The 11,024-nt window shown below is 35.2% G+C and overlaps 1 protein-coding gene across 10 annotated transcripts in view; it reads left to right on the top strand.

The window, feature by feature from the left end:
• The window catches only part of Pcm1 (pericentriolar material 1), a 93,426-nt gene that overhangs the window by 47,178 nt on the left and 35,224 nt on the right, over window positions 1-11,024 (top strand). For 7 of the 10 annotated variants that reach the window (XM_013508601.1, XM_005412196.2, XM_005412195.2 and 4 more), the window contains 2 exons: window positions 7,073-7,237; window positions 9,707-9,763. In XM_013508601.1, the coding sequence (XP_013364055.1) occupies window positions 7,073-7,237; window positions 9,707-9,763 (222 nt within the window). The remainder of the gene's footprint in view (window positions 1-7,072; window positions 7,238-9,706; window positions 9,764-11,024) is intronic. The other 3 variants (XM_005412198.2, XM_005412197.2, XM_013508599.1) reach the window with 1 other exon arrangement.

Here is an 11,024-nt window from a genome sequence, read left to right as displayed (position 1 = left end):
AACAACATCAGCAGAAATGTAAAAATTATTAACAATAATACAGGGTTTCACTAGACAAGATGGTAAGCACACACACAAAATTTGGCAGCATTTATATTAACTGTCTTTGAGTGATGGAATCCTTTCTAAAAATTTAATGAAAACTACAGATATGTGCACTTTTTAAAAAAATTTATGTGTTGTTGAAGGCCTTGCTTCCTACCCCTTTCCACACATGAAGGATCTGATAATTAAACAGGCAGATTTGAACAGGAATAGCATTTTTTTATTAACACCATCATCACTAGCCTTGAAATAATTTTCCAGTTATAAAAGTTTGGGAGAAACTGATTTATCTAGTAACCAGTGTTCTGAAACTATCCCCACAACTGTTATGCTTTTGCAAAGATTACTATTAGTATGACCAGAGAATATTTAAGTCAGTAATGGCTATTTTGAGAGCTTCCTTTGTGTACTCTTACAATTTTTATTCTTTAGTGTCTTGCCCCATAAAAATGTTTTTGATCTATGAATAAGTGAAGAAAGGTAGTATTTTTTCTTCTGACATTCTCTTGTTCAACTTAGAGCAGTGATTGCAAACCTTTTAGAGCTTCTAATGATAACAAATAGCTGGCTGCGGCACATGTGTCATAGGTCGGCACACATGTCGTAGGCACCACAGAACTCCAGCATTTGGTTTTGCTGGGACAGTGCTTCTTAAAATTCAGTATTTCATATAAGACTACTTGGGAATGCTGTCTTAAGTGCAGATTCTAACTTAGTTGGTTTAGGAGGGACCTGAGGCTCTACATTTTTAACAGACTTGTATTTTGCCAATTTTGGTTTGTGGACTACACTTTACGTAGTCATGTTTTAGCCGCTAGCCGCTTAATGGTTATGTCTGCCAAAGCTTTGAAATACTGATGTTTGTATTTTCTTTGAAACATCTCTATTCTTGGGAATTACTGTTTCTTACATATGAGGTGCAACTGAAAAATATGGTGAGTGTTTAAATTTTTTAAAATTTATTACAGTAAAAGCTGTACTACCATTAGTCTTCCTCAGAACACTTTCCCTTACTTCAAACATACTCATCATTCTTGCCATTTTTTGAAGCATCTCTGGATGTCTTCTTTCATGAGTATATTTTCAAGGTGAGGTGTGATCTTAAAAATATAGAGAACGCTGCTTTCCAGAGCCATCCAGTGGGAAAGCACACTTGTAAAAACATTACAGTGTGTCCTCATTCTGCTTATGTACTAGGTCTGGCCCTGTGCAACATCTCACTTTTCCCCAAAGTCGAAATGATCATGAAAGATAAATATTTGAATCAATTCTTGTACTGTAATAATTTTTAAAAACTTAAACATTTACCATATAGTTCAACCATACCTCATACAATTTAGCTTTTTTACTTTATGGCAAAAGTTGACATTGTGATTTTTGAGTTCTTTTCCTTCATATTTAAGAATATGTGCCAGAGTACACCTTCACGTTTGTTAAACAGACACCTGAGACCATCTGTTAGTGAGAACCCCACTGTGTGGCACACACACAAACAAGACTTGCTGGCAGAGGCAGATGACATACAGCAAAGTCCCGCTGATATGTGGCAAATCAAGTCAGTCAGCTCAGCCCTAGTGATCCAGAATGTGAACTGGGGACACACAGCATTGGCTTCTTCTGGACCTTGTTAGAAATGCACACATTATTGTGCTTGCTGCATACTGAATCAGTCTTAAATGTGCTTTTTACCAAGATTCCATGTTTTATGTGAAGATGTACGCATAAAAGCCTCACAAGTGCTGAACTAAACAAGTGATTTGTAGTATTTTTATTTTCTTTGTGGGATTGGAATAGCTAAGGTTTGTTAGAAAAAGGGTGTTTATTGTGTCATAAAGGAAGTAGTAAATGGGGATGGGGCAAGATAATACTGGAAAGCATTCCAAGTTGTAGTAACAATAAGAAAAGTATAGAGCTGGGAAGAAGTGAAATAAGAACTGGGAAAGGGAAAAGAATACGACACGTAGACCAGCAGTCGTTCTCACATTGCTCTCTTAGAAACTGTAGGACAGCTAGTTATAATGTCCCAAATTTATTAGACTAGCGTAGTCTAGATCTTCATTCTTTCCTTGGAAAACTGGGTAGAGTTGTTAATGTACTGAGTTTCTTTTTTTTTTTTTTTTTTTTTTTTTTTGGTTTTTCTCCGGTACCAGGAACCGAACTCACGACCTTGCACTTGCCAGGCAGGTGCTTTTGCCGCTGAGCTAAGTCCCCAGCCCCTGTACTGAGTTTCTAACCTACTGATTTCTAACTATTCTTGCGTCTTGCATTTGCTCTTCCCTCTCCTGATACTAATAAAGTCTGACATGGTATAGTTAGAAAGCAATAAGCAAAGAAAAACCTGACAGATTTTGGCTGGTGAAGAAAGAAAAGAGCAGGGTAAAAAAGAATGCTTTTAAAATCCAGTTTATTACTTGCATAGGTAGAGAAAGGCAGAGTAGCTGAAGGAGCTAGCTGTTTCCCTTATCTCACTTGAAGAGAGCAACACTAAAATAAAGGGCTAGATGAGAACTGCAAAATGAGTGGTGGGATGTCCTGCTACTGTAGAGTCAGAGCTAAACTGCAGCTAAGCCATTTTATATTCTGCAGATGTACGCCCAGCGGTGACAGAAAAGTGTCATGTTTCCTCAGAACCTAGAGAAAGTGAGAAATTATCTCCTGGCAGCCTCCCAGGGAAAGGGAAGAAAATAGAAAACGGCTGTAAAGCAGCTGTACGTTTAGGAGGGTCATAAGGCCTTCTGCCAAGACTGAGATTGAGCAATGGTTCAGTCCTTACCTCTGATCTCTTTGAACATGTATATGGTCTCCGGTATGCTGTGGCTGAGCCATTTCCCTTCAGTGGAGGCACAAGTAGAAGCATTAGTTATTTCCTTGTGTGTTAGCTACTCATGGTGAGAAGAGCAGAACGAGGATAAGGGAAAGTGATGAAGTAGGAGAGAACACCCTTAAAGTAATGAATATCATGTATTATTCTGTTGCTGTTACACCAGCTAGCCTAGTCAGTGTTACTCTGAAGTATTAACTTTGATTAATTTTGCTACTTCCTCTGGATGCAACTTATTAAAATGCTCCAGAGAGAAACAGTTCAGCCATCTATCAGTGCTTTAACCTTGGAGAACTAGTTTTTGATGTGTTAAGCTTGAAAGTTATCTACAAAACCATATTCTCTCCTCTTCTCAAAGCATCTTAATCGTAGCTGGCTTCTCACAGTTTCAGTTGTATACCTTTTTTGTAGAGCCTACTGGGGCTTTCTAAAGAGAATTTTGTGTATGTCAACCTATATTTTAACTTTGAAATCATTCAGTACTTCATATGTGATTCAGTGATAGTCATCAAAAACTTAATTTCATTTATATAAATGTTCATGTTAGAATGACATACTTAAATGTTTTTCTTCAGAGCATCATATATTGTTAATTAAATGACACTACCAACAGTACTTCCAGTTAAGTCAGTTAACATTATAATTTCGCATTTGTAACCTTTATTTCTAGACCTGCTTTATGTGACTATCATAATCATGAAGGTTCTTTTTCCAGTGAGTTTCTTGCAGAGTGGATGGGAATGGCTTGACTTCAGCCCAGAAGACCAGCAAGGAAAACACAAAGTAATTTTGAGATAATGCAATCCTTGAACAGCCTTGAGTGAAGACCTTAGAAATAAAAAGAGAATGTTGAATCCAGATAGGATATGATGGAAACAACATAGTATCTTAGGAATCTATTTGATATCAGAGCAGCTGCTATGATTGGAGGACATAAGGAATAAAACTTTAGGTTTCACTGGCTCTTTCATTAGATCTGTGGCAAGATCAGAGCTCCAGGGAGAAAGCTGTGTTAGAAAAGACCAGTGTAACCCCTCACTCTTTGCCCATCTTCTCACCTCCAAGGGTTGTAATCTTAGGCTGCTTTAAGATCCTAATGGGCGGAAGTGTACTTACTGAATGGCTGTATGGCAGTCCTTTCCAACCTGGCAGGTGGGAGAGCATTAGCCTTTCTAACTGAGGACATTGAGGCATAAAGAAACTTACTGTGTTGATGGTACACTGACAACTTGCTAGTTGAATGTTTCTTGGCCATAGGGAAGAGCCTACCCTGCACTTTGAGTGTGCCACCATTAAATATACAACATTTGGATATATCCTTAAGGGTAGCTAAGAGTCATGACTAAGTAAGTGAATAGAAAAGAGAACTACTAGCAATCAGAGAGAAAACTGCCGCAGACCACTAAAACAGGCAAAACCTAGTGAAAGAATTACTGAGGGAAATACAATCATAACATAAGTTCTTTAAAAGTAAAAAAAAAAAAAAGACAATGTTTAGATTATTTGAAAAGCACATGGGTAAATGTGCTTTTCAAATCCCACATTTGACTAGAAAATCAAGGGGGAGGAGAATTATTACACAGAACAAAAAGTACTGAGATAAAAATCAAGAGGAAAGGATTAGAGGCTTAAGGGATCTGATATATGAAAAAAGAAGGGGAAAGTGAACAGATGGAGAAGCAGTAATTAAATGCAGAAAAGCACAAGTTACATACAAAAAAAAACCCACACCCAACTAACATTAGGTAATATTTTCTATATAAATACAAAGAAGTAGAAGAAAGTAAAATAACTTAGGCATAGTCAAAAAAAGAATTAAAATTCAAAAATTCTGTACTTAGCCAAGAGACCTTGGCTTTACTGTCAGGAAAACAAGATTTGTTACGTCTGATCTGAGAAAAGCCATAGAAAACAACTTAAGATTCAGAATAGTTATCTTTATGTAGGAAAGTTAAAGAGGAGAGGTAGTATTTTAGTAAAGAAAACAGTAGAATAATCTCTGTATTAATACACTGTATCAAAAGAATATTGGACAGTTATTACTCGGGTTAATTTCAAAAATGTCATGTTTCCTTTCTAGGAAATCTGTGAACATAACTTACTATATCAAATTAAAATGATTAAAATTATAATAATTAGATAAAATTTGGCAATCCCTAATAAAAATTCTAAGTAAAAACAAACATAAGAAAATAATTACTTAAACTGAGTATAGTGGTCCACATGTGTAATCACAGCACTTGGGAGGCTGAGGCAGAAAGATCACACGTTTAAGGCACGTGTAGACTACATAGCAGCACCCTGTCTCAAAGAAAAGAGCATTTAAATATAATAAAGGCCTAGCCAAAGCCAGTCACAAGTATCACTGAAATGGAGGTACTCCAGAGACATTTCTGTCAAAATTGGAAACTACACAAGTGTTGCCACTGTTTTTTAGCATTGGTTGGAAAGCATTATGAGCAGAAATTAAGTAATTGGAATAGATATTAGGAAAACAGGGAAATAAATTTTATGTATTTTTTGGATAGTATTTTTATAAAAAGAGTCCAAGAAACATTGGAAAATAAATACTAGAGTTAACAAGGTGAACTGTTAAAGTAGCTAGTTAAGTGTACAAATATTTATCTGTATTAACAGGGAAAATACTAGGTTTATAAAAATCTATAAAATATTTTTGAACATGAAAAATGATTGAACAAATATGAGAACATAACCATGTTCTAAAATGGAAATGATAAAATTATGAAGTACCAGTCCTCTCCAAATATCTTTAATTTGATCACATTTTGATTGTTTTTGAAATTGAAAAGAAACTTTCAAAGCTTATAAAGATAAGTATCTAAGATTACTCAAAAAACAGAGATGCTAGATAGGACTTGCCTGAACAGATGATTAAGCATGCTGCATAACTTTATTAGCTAAATGAAAAATGGCTCTGAAATAGATAAGTATGTGAGTTTTTTTGTTTTTGGAATAGATAACTTGAGCTGGGAATACAGCTCAGTGGTGCAGCACCTGCCTGGCAAGCATGAGGTCTTAAGTTCAATTCCCAGTACCCTCTGCAAAGAGTAGTTGAAATGGATAAGTTGAACAGTTAGAATGTAAAATATCCAAAAGTAAAACCCAGTAACAATGAGGACTTAGTATATTAACCAGTGTGCATTTTAACTCTGTGGGAAGATGATAAGTACTGTCTTAGTTACTTTTCTCTTTGCTAAAACAAAGTACTCGACACCAAAGTTAAAGGAGGAAAGGTTTATTTGGCTCACAGTTTGTAGAAGTTTCAGTCATAGCTGGCTCCAAGCCAAGGTGGCATGACAGACAGGCATCCCAGAGGAGAAACAATTCATGGTGGGCAGAACGCCTCAGAGCAGTAAGGCAGTGAAATAGCAAGCAGCAAGTGATGACAGTAGCAGCTATCATTGTATTGCATATATTTTATTCAGGCTGCATGCCCTTAGGGCAGGTAGCACTCATGCAGAGTGAGCCTTCCCAATATCCACACCCAAACTGTGCTGAACAATCAGTGGACTAATTTAGTAATCACATACTCTTAATTATAGCATTACATACCCTAGATCCAGCCACCTCTGAAAACCCTCACCTGTGATGGTATGAGGCTTTGGGAGTGCATCTAGATATAAGCCATAATTCCAGCTATCCATGCAGAACAAAAAGAGTTGAATTCCTATATAGGAAAATGAGTATCGGATGAAAAAAATTTAGAGGGAAAATTTCTAGAATGTATGTATGGGTGAGTGGGACCTTTTAAACTAAGTTATGTGACACAGAAGGTGTAGTAGAGGCAGATGTGTTTGACTAATGCCCATTACTCTTTATTATGAGTATTTATAGATTAGATGTGCTTCTTTTTTGTTTGCTAATATTGAAAAATTGTTAAGTTGGAGTCTGGTAGAGAATTTGGGTCATATAAGACTTGCCTTATTTTGTAGTTAGACTTAAGATATATTCACAAAGATATTTATCAAGGTAGTAATATGATAGAATGCATCACTTTTATCTTGTGCTTCCAAAGTTACTGTAAACATATTGCCAAGACATAACTTACTGTTTCGTGTTCTGTGTATACCAAACCTTCATAGCATTCTAAAGTGAGTTGTTTGTGCTATTTCACTATGGAAATCATTTCCTTTTCACTTCCAAGTTAGTAGCACTTGGTAACAGCTGTCACTTTTTTTACTCAAGGGTATGAAAGTGCCAGTATGTCTAGCACATGTGAACCTTGCAAAAGTAGGAACAGACATTCAGCCCAGACTGAAGAGCCTATTCAAGCAAAAGTATTCAGCAGAAAGAATCATGAGCAGCTGGAAAAAATAATAAAATATAGTAGGTCTACAGAAATATCTTCAGGTATGTTCTTTCTTTTTTTTTATCTAAAGAGTTTTTAAGATTTGAAAAGCTACATTAAAGCAGTTTTTAAAACTGAGTCAACACACTTCTGTCGTGTGTGAGGTTTTAGAGTAGAGATTATGGTACACATTCCTTGACATCAAAAAATATAAATGGGAAGTATTTTTTGTTGTGATACTTTTTTTAGACATATTTACTAAAATTATTAATAAAGAAACAGTAGTGGACATTAATGTGGAACTTTTAATTTAAATTCTGAGACTCTTCTCTAAATAAGAATTTGGTATGAAATCACATCATACCCCTGCTTACAGCTCTCGGCTTTGCCGTGCCTGTTGGATGAAGTGTGAGTTCCTGGTGTAGCACCACGGTCTTGCGGCATTTGGCGCCTCTGTGGCGCTCCAGCCTTGTTTCGCACCACTGCCTTGTTCTTTCAGTGGCATTTGGGTTTCCCTGTAGCTGATTATTTTTTACCTCACCGGTTGTCTTTTTTTTCTAAAGTCCATTTTTTGCCCTTTTTACTGCTAGTCACATAAAATTTTTGTTCTGAAACCCTGAAATTTTATCTGAATCCAAACTAGAATAGCTCTTTTTTTCCTTTTTGTTTCCACTGGAGCCTGTGTAAACCTACTTGTTGTCTCCATCATATTATAAAGTATTTACTTATTTAAGTGTCTGTGTCACCCTTTTGCATCCCTTGGCAACTGATAATACTTTTTATATTTCACAGAAATACTCGGTGTCAGTATATATATATTCGGTGTCAGTATAATACCTGATACATGTTAGGCTCTCATTAAGTGTTTATGGACTCAGTGGAGCCATACATTTGCCATTATTTTAGTTTTTTTGTTTGTTTTTGGTTTTTGCTTTTGGGAAGCAACCTCAGGACCTTGCACTTCCCAGGCAGGCGCTTGTGCCACTGAGCTATTTTTTAGAATAGGCCCTTATTTTAGTGTAAGTAAGTACTAATACTTTCCTGGTTTATGAAGAAATCTCAAGGAAATACAGAGAAGGAATCAGTCTCATTGACATAGAGGTATAGATATACTATAGAGATAGTCTCATTGATAAAACCCTTAGTGAAAATGGTAGTATTATGCTTTATTATTTACAAGTTTTCAAAATTAATATATTTTAATTTATTATTAAGGAAATTATGTGCATATCACATTTTAGCCTCATAATGCTAAGTTGGTTTTATTTCCATTTTTAGAAGACAAATCATAATCAGAGAGGGTACCTTAATTTTTTTCCCAGTACTTGATAAAGTGCTTTTAGTATAAATTGGTACAACTTTCTGGGAAAGCTTCAGAAATCATTGCCTTAACTCAGTAGTTGTTGTTGCTGGAATTCATCCTAAGAAAACAGAAGTGAATGGGAAAAGTCAGGATTTAGTGTTGTCTGAATAGTATGATTCTAACTATGTATAAACAAAACAGTAACTGAAAAAAAGGCCAGAAGAAAATGCACCAATAATTTAATAGTAGTTTTATCACTTCAAAACTCATCTTTATTTTCTAAAACTTTTTGAGTATTTACTACTTTTGTAGTCAGAACAGAAATATTACACTTACTTGCATTTTGAAATCATACTTGTTTGTATTTTAAAATAACTTCCTCAGCCTCATATTGCTAAGAAATAGTAGCCATGAGGTTTGAACTGTGTAGGTATGTGTATCACTGGGAGTTGAACCCAGGGCCTTTGCGCTGAGTTATATCCACAGTACCTGTATTGATTGATTGGAGACAGGGTCTCAGTAAATTGCCCAGTATGGGTTAGAACTTGGTAAGCCTCCCAGAGTGCTAGAACTGTAGGCATACACCACCACTCCTGTGTGAAGTTTGAACTGTTAAGTCCAGGATTCTTTTGGCAAGAATAAGAATTCTGTTGTCTTAGACCCAGATTTTTACCAAAATTTTGTAATGTTCCTCCCTTTACTGTCTTTACCAGACATGGAGAGCTTCACAGACAGTTGGGGAAGGGCACTAAATTTTAAAGGCTGAGTAATTCAATATCATTACTTAAGTAATTGATAGCCATAGTGTGTTAGAATGTTTAGCCATTCTGCAAAATTCTTTGTACCATGTACTACTACTTCTTACTCTACTTCTAATGCATGATTATTAGAGTGTAGCTTAGATTATTGCTAGTATTGAACTAAGCAGTTCCCTTCTCCCACTGGAGCTGTGATTTACTCCGATGTATATCTTAAAAAACTAGTAAAAGTTTATTATGATCGTCATCATCAGTCACAGTATGTACGATTCTAGCAAACCTTTTGAGATTCTCCCTAATGAGATTATTTTTAAGTAGAACATAAAATATATACCTTGTGATAACATTTTATTGAGGCAAACAATTTAATTTGCTTATTTCTTTTTTTCATTCATTTATTCATATTATTGACCCTGTCTTTACTATTCACACACCTTTTATGTTCACCCTATGTCTGCCCTTTCCTACAGCACATGCTAGGAGAATACTACACCAGTCTAACAGAAATGCATGCAGTGAAGCGCCAGGTAACAATCTGCAGAGTTTGGGTGTCAGTTTGTGGGTTTTTTTCCAGTGGTTCTAAAACCCTAAATATATGGGTCTGATTTTTTAAAGATTGTTTAATATATATATATTATGTGATAATTATATAAACAGAATATGAGAAAGTTCATATTCATAAAATTCTGCAGCCGTTCATTTGTAATTCCTAGTTGGTAAAACTGGCTGCTTTTTTTGTTTTGCTGTCAGTGTATGAAACCTAACCCAACACATTTGTGAAGATAATTGCAACTTTAGCATTCATTATTTGGAAGTTGTATATTTGATATTTCTTAAACATTTAAAAACATTAGTATTTCAGAAGCAAATGTAGATGTTTTTATAATTGTTTTTCATTATCAGTCAATATAAAAAAATAAAGCATCAAGCAAAAATAGCTATAACATACAAGGACTATGATAAATAAAGATCATGGAAAATTAGATTGAAAACTTATTTCGATAGCTAGGTGTGGCACACACCTATAATCTCATTATCTGGGAGGCTGAAGCAGAAGGATTACAAATTCTAGCCCATCCTGGGTAATTTGTGACTTTGAAAAGACCCTGTCTCAAAAAAGGGGTTGAGGATATAGCTCTGTTCAAGGAGCTAGGTTCAACCTCTAGTCCCACGCAAAGAAAAAGCAAAGCTATTTTGGTCTCCAAACTACGAATTTTTGTTAAGTATGATTTTGTATGTTTTAGAATTAGAAGTGTTCTATAACTCCTCTTGTAGCTATAGTAAGTGCAAAGGAAAAGCCTGTTTGAATCTTTAGGAGACTCTAAAAGTGAAATAAAAACTTACATTGACAAATCCAGATACATTGGTGATAACTCCAAGCAACATAGGAAATAACCAAGATAGGATGAGAGAAATCTGATTGAAATTAGGGGCTTTTTTCCAGCAACAGCTAATTAATTTTAGTCCAAGAGGAGAAACTGGCATAAACTTCTCCCTTTATGAGAAAGGAGAATAAAGCTTGTGGTAGTTGTATAATTCATTATTCCAAATAATTTAATTTTCAGCAGTGTGTAATTTTAAGTGGTAACTTTACTACATGTAAAGATATTAAAGATAACATTAAAAATAGTTATTAAACTTTTAAAACATTTTCAAAATCAGAAAACTATGATGTAAGTCCTTTCTATATTTTTCATTTAATGCTTCTGTCCCTTGCCTTTGTTCTATTTTCTTACATGTTTCTTCTTCAGACTTTTTGAGCAGTTCCTTCATTATTATTGTCATTTC

Source organism: Chinchilla lanigera, unplaced genomic scaffold, assembly GCF_000276665.1.
Source record: "Chinchilla lanigera isolate Chin_1 unplaced genomic scaffold, ChiLan1.0 scaffold00151, whole genome shotgun sequence".
NCBI lineage: Eukaryota > Metazoa > Chordata > Mammalia > Rodentia > Chinchillidae > Chinchilla > Chinchilla lanigera.
This window is presented reverse-complemented; position numbering and strand designations above follow the sequence as displayed.